At 41.2% G+C, this 13,680-nt stretch overlaps 1 protein-coding gene across 1 annotated transcript; it reads right to left on the reverse strand.

The window, feature by feature from the left end:
* Positions 1-2,119: 2,119 nt before the first annotated feature.
* On the reverse strand, positions 2,120-11,957 carry cyp4f3 (cytochrome P450, family 4, subfamily F, polypeptide 3). Its single transcript, XM_008304482.1, is given in 15 exon segments — positions 2,120-2,983; positions 2,986-3,105; positions 3,108-3,139; positions 3,224-3,306; positions 3,586-3,650; positions 5,189-5,322; positions 5,409-5,538; positions 7,629-7,695; positions 7,849-7,969; positions 8,073-8,219; positions 8,301-8,422; positions 9,129-9,256; positions 9,333-9,386; positions 9,478-9,622; positions 11,695-11,957. Coding segments are annotated over 15 exon segments (1,581 nt in total). The 5' UTR covers positions 11,899-11,957; the 3' UTR covers positions 2,120-2,954.
* Between the last annotated feature and the right edge of the window lie 1,723 nt (positions 11,958-13,680).

Here is a 13,680-nt window from a genome sequence, read left to right on the forward strand (position 1 = left end):
ACGAGAAAATAAATCTATTTTTATCATATGAGTGGCAAATAAATAAATGTGTGCCAGCTGATTAACAAAAAGAGCAATAAATAATTCACTCTTGTTCTTGGAGATTAAAGCACAGACGTGACACTTTGGCCCCAACCTGAGGCGACGCCGTTAATTCAGGTGCTAATGAGTTAATACTGTTAGTTAATCAGGTTAATCAGTTTTTTCTTTACCTACACCTGGCTCGGAGCATGTGTTTTAATGTCTTTGGTTGTGTGCATGAGACCGAGGAGAGTCGTTCTTTAGGATTTATTTAAAATGGCACAAAAAGTGAACATTTATTTTTATTTTTTCATGTTACCTCATGTTGACGGTTTTACATTGATGTTAATAATGAGAAAGGAGGCAAACAAAGTACAACATGCTGCTGCAAACACTCACGGCAGCTACGCTGATAATCAATGAATAAAAAAAATGTTTTATTTTTTTTAAGAAAAAAGTCAAAATTCATAGTTTTTTTTTTTGCTCCTCTGTGATAGTAAATTGAATATCTGAATTGAATATTGTGGGAAACACAAAAGCAAACCACACCTTCTACACAGGTGACAACCAGCCAGCAGGTGAATTAACGGCTGATAAATGCAGCGTTCAAATGCACTACAGTATTCCAGTTAGCTATTATTTGCACAGAAGTGCTTAAAAAAACAAAGCAAGAATTAAAAGTTTCTCTCAAATAGCTTGCAAACGTTATGCACAGGCTGCAAAATATAACTGAACGACTTCCATAATTGTGCCCATATAGTCAACAACAGCTTCAGTAAAGAACAAATGCAGAAAAAAACTCAAGACAATTAGCAGCAACAACAGCTGCAGAAAGAAGTGAAATAAACACAACCAGCCAGCAAGTGAAAACCAGAAATAATAGGGTTTGTTTGACTCACGGCTCTAAAGAAGAGCCGGCTCTTTCAACTCCCAAAGAGGGAGCCGTGCCACAAGAACCGACTCTTTGAAAAGAGCCGAGCTTCCCATCACGAGCTGCTTGGCAGAGGTCTGCGCTCTCCGAGGTCATTGGATGTATTCAGTAATTACATGCATTCAGTTCAATTAAGGTCTTTCTCTATTTTATTTTCTGAACTTCAATTTATTTATTTTTTTTATTCTTTTTTTCCCCTTCAGCAATTAAATGCATTCAGTTCAGTTGAAGTTTTTCTCTTTTTTATTTGGTTTAAAAACTTTTTTTTTTTTTTTTTTAATTCTTTTTTTACATCAGCCACTTGCATGCTCTCAATACATTGAATAAATTGAGAGACTGAAAAAAAGACAAAAAAACAAATTAAAGGCTGATTTTTGAAAGTGCTGATGCCAGTGCACTCACTGGATCGGGGACTTTCTTAAAGGCTGGACCATTTTGGTCGGCCAGTGTCCTCTCTTGGAGTCATTGATGGAGCCACTTTGGTTTGCTCTCTGGGGCAAATATCCACTTGAACCGTAACCGTTCAGGGGGCGTCTCTGGTGGTGGTGGGTTTTGCCCCTGTGGTCCCACTGTGGCCTCGACCTTTCCCACCGGTTGGAGTTGGCCCTGTTGCTCTGGCAGTTGCAGTAGCAGCAGAAGTCACCTCTCTTGGTCCTTGGAGCAACCCCGGCACAAAGAGTGCTGCTTTGTCCCGTTGCATTTGAGGGTCTGCTGTACTGAACAACTCGGGACACTTGTCTGTTGTCCCGAGTGGGCCTTGCATTGCCGTGTCTTTGGCTCTGAGTAAAATGTCTCTTTCCTTGAGGGCCGGTGTTCCATCGTCTGCGGGCACCCATGTTGTGGCTCCTCTGGCTTTCTTGTCTTTTTTTGTTTCCTGCCATTCCAGTAAGTCCTTGAGACCAAACTCCTCCAGTGTGCCAGGCCTGTTGTGGTCTGCACATTGAAGCCATCGTTCTCTGATACTGGGCACGATGTCTGTGGTGTGCCCTCGTATCAGAGAAATTATTGAGCACTGACGCAGAGTTTCTGGCCAACTTGCTGGTCTTTGGCAGAAATGAGGAGCAACTGACCTGTTTTTTGACTCTGACCCTGTCACCATGGTGATAGACTGTAAACATTCGACTGTCAGAATGCTTTGGAGGCAGCACTCTGCAATGGCAGGAGTCATTCATTCATTTATCATTCATTTCTTCATTTGTCACAATATTTGAACAACAAAACTTTGGAGATTTGCCAACTTTTAGACCCAGAGATTTGGGTTTGACCTTTTTACAAACCCATTTGCTATTGATGTGGTCGGTGCTGCAGAGCATTCACAGTTTGAACTGACAGAATTACAGCAAATGATTTGCTTATGGCCGAGTTTAACTCCACTGGGACGGGCGAGTTTGTGCCCTTTATTCCAAACACGATGCCACAGCTCCAGCACAACAAACGGTGTGGTGACTAAAAACAGTTTTTTGCATTTAAAGACCATAAAGACGGAGAGAGACTTTTAATCCTGAGCATATACACTTCTGAAGTCATTTTTTTCTTATCATTGAATGCATATGTTTGTGTTCTTAGTTATATTAGAAGCCAGTAACCACTGCAGATTTGCGATTCCATTAGCCGAGACATCTGGGATTTATTACACATATCTATGACTACTGCTATTACTTAAAGAAGAAGAAAAGCACTGGGAGAGCGCAGACCTCCTCCAAGCAGCTCATTTTCACCATATTGTGTTTTCCAGCCAATGCTAAAGTCCTGCATTCATTTTATCGACACTATTAGATTCATAGATAATCAAAACACACCTCCAGCATTTGAATTAACATTGACATCATTTATAACAAGCTGTGACTAACGGTCGTTCTGCACTCTCAAATATTTTGTACACTTATAATCCACACATTAATTGACAATGAGAACAATCCCTCTGTGTTTTATGTGTTGTATCATAAATCAGGTGACATCTTGATGGATCATTCGCCCAATGGTTCCGTGGTATCGGCCGGGTTCAGAGGCTCCAGCTGCAGCCACAGGCCTCCCTCTGCACGCAGGACGAGCTGGGGCAGACGGCGAACTCCCCCGGAGCTGCCGCCGAGCTCGGGGTTCGCCGCCGGGGTCAGACGGAACCTGAGGAGGGTCAACGCCACGACAACCCGCAGCTCGGCCAGGGCAAACTTCTGGCCGATGCAGTTCCTGCGAACAGACGCGGGTTAGTTTCTCTACGTTCCCAGTTGTGTCTGATCTTATTTGGCTTAACGCTACGTGACAGAACTGAACCTGGGGCCTGAGGAGAAGGGGATGAAGGCGTGAGAGGCACGGCTCCGTGTGCTGGTCGGGTCAAAACGCAGAGGATTAAACTCCTGGTGAGGGAGTAAATCACACAGGTTAGACATGGCAGACTTGCACCAAAGTGAAATTAAAAGTAGACTGAGCAAAAGAATAAACATTTTGAAACTAATTTCTACTGCTGCCATTTTAAAAAAAGGGTAAATTTAGCAACGTTTTGAGCTGTTTAACCAGTGACATGCAGTGAATCCACACCCTCATCAAGTGTTTGGTTGCTGCATGTTACTCCAGTGTGTTCAAAAGAATCAGATGTAATCTTTTATTTTGTTAAGATCATTTTATAAAGTGCTTACGTGTGGGTTTGTCCAGGCGGCAGGGTTGTGGTGTGTCCCATAAATGCTGACCAGACAGATTGCACCTGACGAGGGTTTACAGGGAAAAAAGAAGTATTTGGAGTCAAGACAAGGTTACGATAATACACTGGTTTCACTTCCTCAATTCATTCAGCGTTCATTCAGTTCATTCCTGCTGCTTTAAAAATGTGAATTAACGGCACTTCAGATGATTAATTACTTCAAATTCATCACTTGAGTTGTGAAAGTTTAAAACTAAAACAACTGAACTGAACCAAATTAAATTAACTGGAGAAAACAAGTTTAATAAACTCAAGATATTGAATTAAATCAGGTAGTTACAGAGACACGGACAGTTTGTAAGAAAGTTTTTTCTCCGTTTCTTTAACTTTGAGAGCTTACAGCCTGAAAAATAGATTCAGTCGGTACAAAGACAATCTGTCAAGTCTGCTTAGAGGCGACTTTTATTACTTTAACCTCTTTAAGACCTGGTACACATACATGGACATCACATTTTGGGTGATATTACCACAGTAGTGTTTTTAAAATTGTTTTTTTAAATTGTTTTTATTTTGTTATTATTATTTTATTATTGTTGCTTGAAAAAAAATATTTTAAAAATCTTTATATATATATTCTTTCTATTTATTATTTTTATGTTTTATTATTATTTAATATTATTAAATTATTATTGTTACCTTAAAATATATATTTATTTTTAAATACATATTATTTTATTTTATTTATATTTTTGTTTTTATTTGCATTTTTTATTTTGATTTTATTCTAATAAAAAATGCATATCAAACAAGAAGTCAGGTCTTAAGAGGTTAAACTTATTTTAATCAGCAGAGTGAACTCTCAGCTCTTGATGTCGTGTCTGTCAAATTTCTGTTTTGTGTGCACGTTTTATGTCTTTCCTGTTTTATTTTGAAGTCACTTCACTAGTTGTTTCTGTCTCAGCTTTACTTCCTGCACCTGTCTCGTCTCACCTGTTCCCTGATTACCTCCCCGCACCTGTGTCCCGTCTCCCCTCATTACCTCGTGTATATCACCCTGTGTGTCTCACTGTCTCGTTGCCAGTTCGTCGCACTTTCTCAGTCTTCATACCGGCGTTCTTCCAAGTCGTAGTCACAGTCTGTTTGTCACGACCTTGCCTCTGTTTTTGGACCTTGCCTTTTGCCTCTTGATTTTTGGATACCTCTGCCTGATTTGACTGACCTTCTGCGTACGGTAATAAACCTTCCTTTTTGCCTGAACCTCTTCTGTGTCGAGCATTTGTGTCCAGTCACTCTGTTCTGTGTGAGTTCATGACGCTTGAATCATTCAACTAAACATTTTTAGGTCAAAATACCTCAAGATATAAAAACTTATGTTTGATTTTTTTGCTAAAATGTAGACATTTTAGGTCCAGTTAAGTAAAAATGAGCAAAAGCCATATATTTACATTGACTAAACTGGAACAGATGAGTTAACTTGACGAGAACCTGTTCTATGTTTTCTGCCGGCACACTGGAACCATCTTCACTACTGTTTCACAAAGGGAGCACTGTGTGTGATTTGCTGCAATGCCAAGACACAGCATTTAAAGCCTTCAGCTCACCCTGTGGGACTGTGCGACCCCCTGGCAGCGCCATGTCCTGGGTGTACCTCCTGGTGACGGCCTGCACAGGAGAGTGGAGTCTCAGGCTCTCCCGGATGCACATGGTGGTGAAGGGAAGGTTGGACAAATCCTCCCTTTGGATTCAGAGATGTACATGTAAATGCTTCTGATGTAATCACAGTCACATGACCATTGGCTGATTCGGTGTGTGTTTTCTGACCACTCTATTGCGTCTCTGTCCCGTCCCTGCATCAGGTCCATCACTTCCTGCCTGCATTGTTCCTGGTAGTGTGCGTGTCGGGCTAAATTGTAGAGCGTCCAGCAGATCGCACTGGCTGTCGTGTCATGACCTGCAGGGAGTAAAGGGATGGTTTGATTTTAAAGTGTCAAAGCAACAGTGCACCTACAGACATGGAAGAACAATGAAGTACTTTGAACAAAATATGGATCAATCTGGATGAGCAGAAGTGAGTTTTATGTCACTTATATGGCAAAAATATTCAGAATTATATCCCCTCTCAGTAACTGCAGTGTTTTTAAGTTGACAAATAGGGAGTTTCCTCGTATGAACAATTAAAAAAAACCCCACAATTTTAGAAAGATTAGATTTAAAATACTGGCCCCAAAGTAGAAACTTAATGCAACAAAGGTAAATAAACTTGTGGTCACTGACACACACACACGTTAGAAAACCTGTGATTTCTGAACGAGCTGTGAAAAGCAGAACCTTCTCAGTTTTTGAACTATCTGCATGTCTGTGTCACGGCTCCACATAGAATAAATATGAACAGAGGAACTGAAAAATCTAACGGCGAAGCATCACAAAGATGGAAAAGATTGCTGACCAACCATTTGAAGTAATCAGGAAGTCCAGAATGAGTCACAGTGCTGCTAATCAGAGCTGCAGTGGCCAAAAATAACACCACAGACTGACTGACTGCACTACTTTTACAAAAAAAAACAGAAGGGCAAGTGGGTCAGACTTGGCACAGGGTTTGTTGGTGGAAATCAGAGTTTCTGTGTCAGCTCAGACAATGTGAAGGACGGTTCATAACATCTACCGCGATAGACAGTGTGTGAGGAAAAAAATTTGGAGGAATAAGAGGTCAGCTTTAATGGAGGTGGCTCAGGGTAGCAGGAGTTAGCAGGCCCTCCCATGAGTTACATCTAGAGCAGTCCAGAGTACAGGCACAGTCTGCTTAATACCAAACATCTTTCTACAGGGGTTATACTGGTTGGCCCAGTCAGGACAGAGTCATGGTTGCTAAAAAAATTACCAGACTTTAGTGACGCAGTAGGTGTAAAATATGAAATAAAATGTTGTCCTGCATGAATTGCTTTATTTTAGCTCACATTAAACTTCATGATGCGCAAATTTATAAGTTGATATTGTCTCCAAGTGTATTCTGGGTAAAACTCGTCACCAACCGTCCACCAACTTCTTCATCAGTCGCTTGTCAACAGGTTGTGAACTCGGTCGAGCATTTTTACGTTAAGTTAACATGAGTGGAGCTTCATATCAAAGCGAAAAGAAAGGGAACAGAGAGAGCAGGAAAAGCCAGATTACAGAAACTGGACACATGTTTTGTTCATCGTCCTGGACATGAACTGGACTTTTTTTGTTGGCAGCGATTCAGGCCCACCAGAACTGCCAGCACAGCGAGGGAGCCAGGTTAAGTCCAGGTAGCAGTTCTAACAATGACTACACACAATGTGTGAGTTAGTTGTAAACTGTTGGTGGTTGTAAATTGTAGCAGCCCAGCCGCTTAGCTTCTAGAATAACCGCTATCCGTGGTGCTGAACTGCTCTGAGTTTGTGTTGTTTTATCATCAGTGACCATGTAGCCTCATGTTGTTGTTGTTCTCTTGGTTCTACTTCATGTCCGTCTGATGGACTTCAGAATGACATGGCCGCTCTCCGTGGTGCTGAAGCTTGTGTATGTTGTAAAATGATGTCATCATGAGCTTTATTATTTGGGTTTAAAGGGCCTGGTCTTTTGCCCCGCCCCCGGCCCGGCTCTGATTTGTTCTGCTTGTGCAACCAAGCACACTCCTACATTCACAACTACGGACAATTTAGAATCACCAATTAACCTCAACATGTTTCTGGACCTTGTGGGATGAAGAACCCGGAGAGAACCCACACTGCATGAGGAGAACATGGAGACTCCACGCAGAAAGATCCTCACCGGGATGCGAACCAGCGACCTTCTTTTATGGACCCTACTTTTATAGATAGCACCATGAGAATACTGGCTTGGCAGAAGAACATTCCTGCATGTTAACTATCCAAAGCTCGCTGTCAGAATTACACAAGACTTTCTAAAGAAGAGCATGACCTGGTGTCGCCTGACTAGAATCCAGTAGAACACCTTTTGAGGAGAGACCGTTATCCTGTACTTAAAAACAGAGGCTGCTGTTTATTAACAGCCACATCTCACCTGCGAACATGAAGGTGTTGGCCTCAGCCTGTATCTCCTCGTCTGACAGGCCTCGTCCATCTTCATCCTGCATAAAGCACACAAGAATGTTTCAGAGTAATGCAGGATTACGTTACGGTACTTTTAAAGCAATGCAAACTGTTCCTCCATAGCTGTCTTTAATTCTCACCCGTTAAGCAGCTTTTATTACAGTTTAATTACATTCCTTCGTCTGTTCTACCTCTGACAGCAGAATGATGTCCACAAAATCTTTCTTCCTCTGTGGTGCTGTGGTGCGGTCAGGTTGCGTTTCTGTCTGGTCGATGAGGGCTCGGCGCTTCTGAACCACCTCCCTGGTGAATCTGCAAACCACACAGGGAATAGATTTACCATACGTCACATCTAAACATTAAATTTTACTATGTGCTACTCTGTAGGATATCCACATAGGTAACCAAACACTACCTGTGCACAATGCTCAGTGCTTGTTTGAACTGTTTCCCCTGCTGTGTTCTCCAGTAAATCCAGTCCCAGTGGTGTAAAATGTTCTGCCGCCGATCTATTATCAGGTCACTGAGCTGCACGATGGCCGACACGTACTCACTGGTCGACCTGGAGGGAGAGCTTTCATGAAAACATACGTAGATTTACAGCAGAGATGGAGACACGTCAGCTAAAAGTGGGCGTCCTCACTCCTGACAGTTGCTGTTGTGGCTGAAGGCGCATTTCAACAAACTGTCCAACGTCATCAGGGTGATGTGGTCAAACATCTCGAGAGTCGTCCGGCCTTCTGCCACCAGGCGGCGCCACTTATCCTGAAAAACAGATGGCAAATGGAGACGATATGCAGTCGTCCTCAAATGTATTCATACCCTCCCATTAAAGAAGGAAAAAAATGACTGGAATAAGTTGAAATTGACAAAACTTGTAAATAAAAATTTAATGAAAATCATGACGTTGCTTTTGAATTGTGGTTCAACAGAAATATTTTTAAACAAAACAAGCAAACAAGCCTGATGGGACCCGTAAACTAATATTTTGTTGAACAACCCTTTGAGTCAATCACTGCCATCAGGTGTTTTCTGTAACTCTCAGTCGGACTTCTGCACCTGTTGACAGGTATTTTGATTTCACTGCTCGTCAGCAAAGTGCTCTGATTTAACAGATTTTTTTTTTAAATTATTCTTTTCAACCACAATTCAAAAGCAATGTCATATTTCACTAAATTATAATTTTGCAAATTTTTATTTATTATTTCTTTTTTCAGTTTCTAGTTATTTGATTGTGAATTTAGTCTTTTCTTTAATGGAAGGAGATGAATATATTGGAGGATGACTGTACATGTAAGGTCTTTTCCATACAATACACCTCTTGGATTAAAACTGTGTGTGATAAATCATGCTACACATTTGAGCATTTAATTAGTTATAGATCCTCACAGTAGGTTGTAGTTTGGCAGCCAGTGTTTGTTGCTGCAGACACTGAAGGTCAGACTGAGGTGTTTGTATGTTTCTGTCTTACGTGCATGGTGTTGGTTGAGGAGTTAAACTTGGCGACATAGTTCTTCAGAATATCAAAATGAAAAGCAGGAGTCAGCAGTCGCCTCTTGCGAGACCACTCCTCTCCGTTGCTTATCAACAGACTTTGTCCTGGAACAGAAACAAAAGTGAAGTTGTAATCGCTGTCACTTCATAGAAAACATCACTTTGATTCATTTTGACTCACCCAGCCACGGACGCAGGTGGTCGTAGATGAGCTCGTCTTTCACTGTGATGCTGGCTTGAAGTCATAAAGGATGTAATGGAGGAGAAAAGAACATTAAGACGTAGCTTTTATAGCGAGGTTGCCTCACTGTGTGATTTTGCCCTACCGGGTGCCATGAGCAGCGGTTTGACGTAGTCGGGGTGGAAGAGTCTGACCAGGTGGTAGAAAGGACCGATGAACCAGCAGCAGGAGTGTTTGTACCGCCGCACCAAGTCGTCCACCTGCAGGAGGCCTTCTTCGGTGCTCTGCATCTAAGGCACAAATAACTGTGAGTTTGTTTTAACCCAAAACAAAACTTGGTCATTATGCATTCCTTGCAAAGAGCCGCTGAATTCCCCTGCAGCCCTTTGAGCCAAAGAGGAAATTTAATAAGAATGTTTTGCAACAGAGTGCACATCCTGTATGACTGAGAAATTCACTGGTAAAATTTTCTGGCATGTTACTGGACACAACAGAAAAGGGTTGTGCAATATTATTTCAATGCCAAATGACTCGTATATCTCCCAGTAATTGCAGTACATCTAAGTAGACAAGTAGAGCACTTCATCATAGGTCAGAACATAAACAGCACGAACACAGCTGTAAAATGAGCACCAGGACTTTGTGTTTTAGGGTCTGTACCAGGGCTGGAAAATAGAAAATCTAGTCTGGGAAGTGTTTAGATCTTATTTAAGGAGTTAGACATATTGTGTTATATTTCGGTTTTAAATTTGTACATTGTACACCTGGATTTGGTTTCAATTTATATTTGTGGTAGTTTTGCTGTCATGTTTAGTCTGTGTTGTTCTGTTTGTTTTTTATTATTATTATGACAAAAATTCAATAAAAACTTTAATAACAAAAAGAAAATGGTAAATCTAATTGTGAGGCAAACAATGATGCAGGAAGATCTGTGAACCCTAAATATCAGTCAAAAGTAGGTGCAGCAGTGATCAGGAGGAAGAGCCATAGTGCCGCTAATCAACGCTGTGAAGGTCGTTTGTTACTGTGATATGTTCCTATTAAGTATGTAAATGATGCTGCGCCGTAGCGACGACCTGATTGGCTGATTAACGGAAGTTCCGGTATTAAACACGGAAGTAGGACTTCGCCGGTGTGCAGAGAGCGTCAGATGGGCGGGGCCATCCTTCACCGGCGCACAGATTCAGCGTTCTTATAGAAAATAGTTTTGTATGGATAGAGCGAGCTGCTACCTTTTTATTTAAACTCTTTTTCTCCTGTTTAAATTAAACAGGGAGGCCAGACTTTATGTTTACTTTAGATACTTTTAGTTTGATGGGTAAGTCCCGTAGTTTAGTGTCGTTGTGGTTGTTGTTTTCGGTGGAGCTCACTCTTTATTTTAAGTCAATCATCACCTTTGTTTCAGCATCACATTTTTATTCTGAATAAAAAAATAATTTTCTCTGTGAAACTGTTGTGGTGTGGCTGCTTGGGACCGTTGCGTTCAGGAACCCTTAGGCTGGGCGTAACAGTTGTTCTTCTAAAATTACATACAGACGGTGCAATATTAGAACAACTTGCCACAAAGGTTCTGAATAGAAATCAGAGTTTCTGTGACCTCTGTGGACGAGGTTCAAGACAAAGCCCTTGGTTGCTCTGTGGGACAAAACAACAAGATTAAACTTTGCTGAAGTACATGAAGAGAAGCCTGATGAATACTGGGAGCACGTTCTTTGATTAGATGAAACTATTAGTGAGGCACGACGTTAACATTTCTGGCCAATATCGACATTAAGATTTCTGATATATTACCGATGTCGATATTTAGTTTTTGTTCACACCCTAAGCACTGTGAGAATGTAAAGACTATTCAAAAGAAGCCCACATTAGACCACATAGTCTTCCTTATTATGTAATAAACATATTTTAACATATTTAAGTCCAGGACCATTTAAGTAAAAACATCTGTGAAACAGCAGCAACATCAAACGTAGAGACGAAGGCGCTAACGTTAGACAATCATCGGCTAAATTTGTTCATCGGACCGATACCGATGTGGTTGCCGATATATAGTGCATCCCTACAAACTATGAAACATTTGTTCAAGCATTTTCGATGTGAACCTGTTCAGGACTCCCACAGTGAAGCACAGAGGTGGGAGTGTGATGATTTAGGGTTGCATGAGTGAAAAAGGTGTCAGGAAGATGACATTTATAGACGGTGGATAAACCAAAATCCTGGCTGACTCCCAGCCTGCAGATGTTTGGCACAAGAGAAATATTCCAGCATGGAACAATGACTCGACCCGAACATCGTTGTGCTATTTTAAAGGTAGAACAACAGAAGCTTTCTCTGGAGAACGGCTGTCGTTAACTTGCCCTACCTGACCCAGGTGTCCGACCAGCCACGAGTGTGTCTGTGGCTTTTTGAAGCAGGACAGCCGGCGAGTGAACCAGGCGTGACGAACCAGCAGCTTTAAAGTCCAAACCGCAGCCACGGCAACCAGCCCTGCACCAACCACATTCAGGACCAGACAGACGGCCTTCCAGCTGAGGACCTGAGAGAGGACACCCTGGAGGAGAGCCATCCTGGCACAGAAAGAAGCAGATTGAAACTGGTCCTGCTCTGACAGCAGCTGTGCTCACACTGTGACGCTTTTGATGTTGAAACATGCAGAAATCGAACTGCAATCATTTCAAAAGGGGCAACCGTTATGTTATGTGAGACACAACTTCCTTTGTCTGTTGCAGTAATTTCCCACCATCAGCTGACGTGCTGTTTCGTTGATGGGTGGCAGCGACGAGACAAAGACCGAATGATCTTTTAAATGCACTGCTTTTAATGTTTAAGCCTCAAATGAACAACAAAGTGAGGTTTTTACATTGTCTTCTGCAAGAACATGTCTTGTAAGAGCAGATAAAGTTGTCCAAGAAAAAAATAATAGTTTGAAAGTTTTCCTACATTTATTGTGTAATGTGTTACAATTGTTATGTCAAGCCCTCATCACAGCCACACCTCTGTGCTCAGGTTTATGACAAACATACTGGATCAAATCTAAGCCTAATTAATTTATCTTGCCAAAAAAAAAAAAAGTATTCCCAACAATCATCAGGCTTAGTACTTCGGTTTCTTCTTTTCAGACAATAGAAATTTTAGGAGATGCTTCTTTACCTGACATGTTTCGACTGGAACTTCAGTCTTCCTCAGAGGCCTCAGCTGAAATAAATAAATACATAAACAAATAAATAAATAAATGACAGGTCACGGTGATCAGCTGACGCCTCTGAGGAAGACTGAAGTTCCAGTCGAAACATGTCAGGTAAAGAACCATCTCCTAAAATTTCTGTTGTCTGAAAAGAAGAAACCTAAGTACTAATTCAAGAGCAGACAAAATTAACTTGCTAGATGACTCATCGGGCTTCTTCAAATATTCAAAGTTTCATCTTGCAGCATATTTGTGTTAAAGAGCAAACAAGGTCGTTTTTTTCTTGGACACGTTCCACTTTTTTCCACATTATGAGCTATCATCCTGTCTTAACAGTCTAAAAAGAATTAATTGTGCCAAGTTTAAAGCACTTGTTCATCTGTTTTTCAGAGCTATATGTGCAAACTTTTAATTGATCTTCATGGATCTTCACCTCTTTGAAGTCTCACAATCAGATTTTTTAAAGTTCCTGTGACATTTTTTTTCTCCATATGAAGACATGAAGCAGGCAGGCAGGTAGACATAACATACAAGTCAAGATGGTGTGTTCACAGGTCAACATACTACCATGTTTAATTGTATTCACTGAGTTTGGAGCCTGTATTTTTTGTTAATCTTCATATTAATATTGCATATCCTGCCAAATACTCTACACTGAGACTCCAGATATTTTTTGATCCTCTGCCAGTCAGATTATACATATTGGTAAATACAATTTTGATCCTACGAACTTGAATAAACGACCTTTTCAGCTTTTCTTCAACCGAGTGTTTGTATTTCCGAGCAGCTCCTGAAGGCCACACTAATTAACTCCCGGTGCACCTGCGAGAAGAACCGACGGACGCCGGAGATGAACAGAAAATGAGTTCAGAAACCTGAGCTTGACTTTTACCGACAGCCTGCATTTGAAAAGCCTGGAGCAGAAGAGGCTGTGGACGTTTTCAGGTGTAATGTTTGTACCTGTCAGTTTCAGGTAAGTTTTTAATTTAGCACATTTGTCCGCCGAAGCGAAGCAGCTGAACCGTGAACTGCTGTGGAGAAGGTTTCAGCACACCTGGAAACACTCTGGTTTTATTCAGTTTACACTTCTTTTTTTTTGTCTCTGTAAAATGAAAAGCTGCAACATGTCACATTTACTGCCCTGTGAAAGTTTTATATTTTTTC

This window comes from Stegastes partitus, unplaced genomic scaffold, assembly GCF_000690725.1.
Source record: "Stegastes partitus isolate 25-593 unplaced genomic scaffold, Stegastes_partitus-1.0.2 Scaffold2239, whole genome shotgun sequence".
NCBI lineage: Eukaryota > Metazoa > Chordata > Actinopteri > Pomacentridae > Stegastes > Stegastes partitus.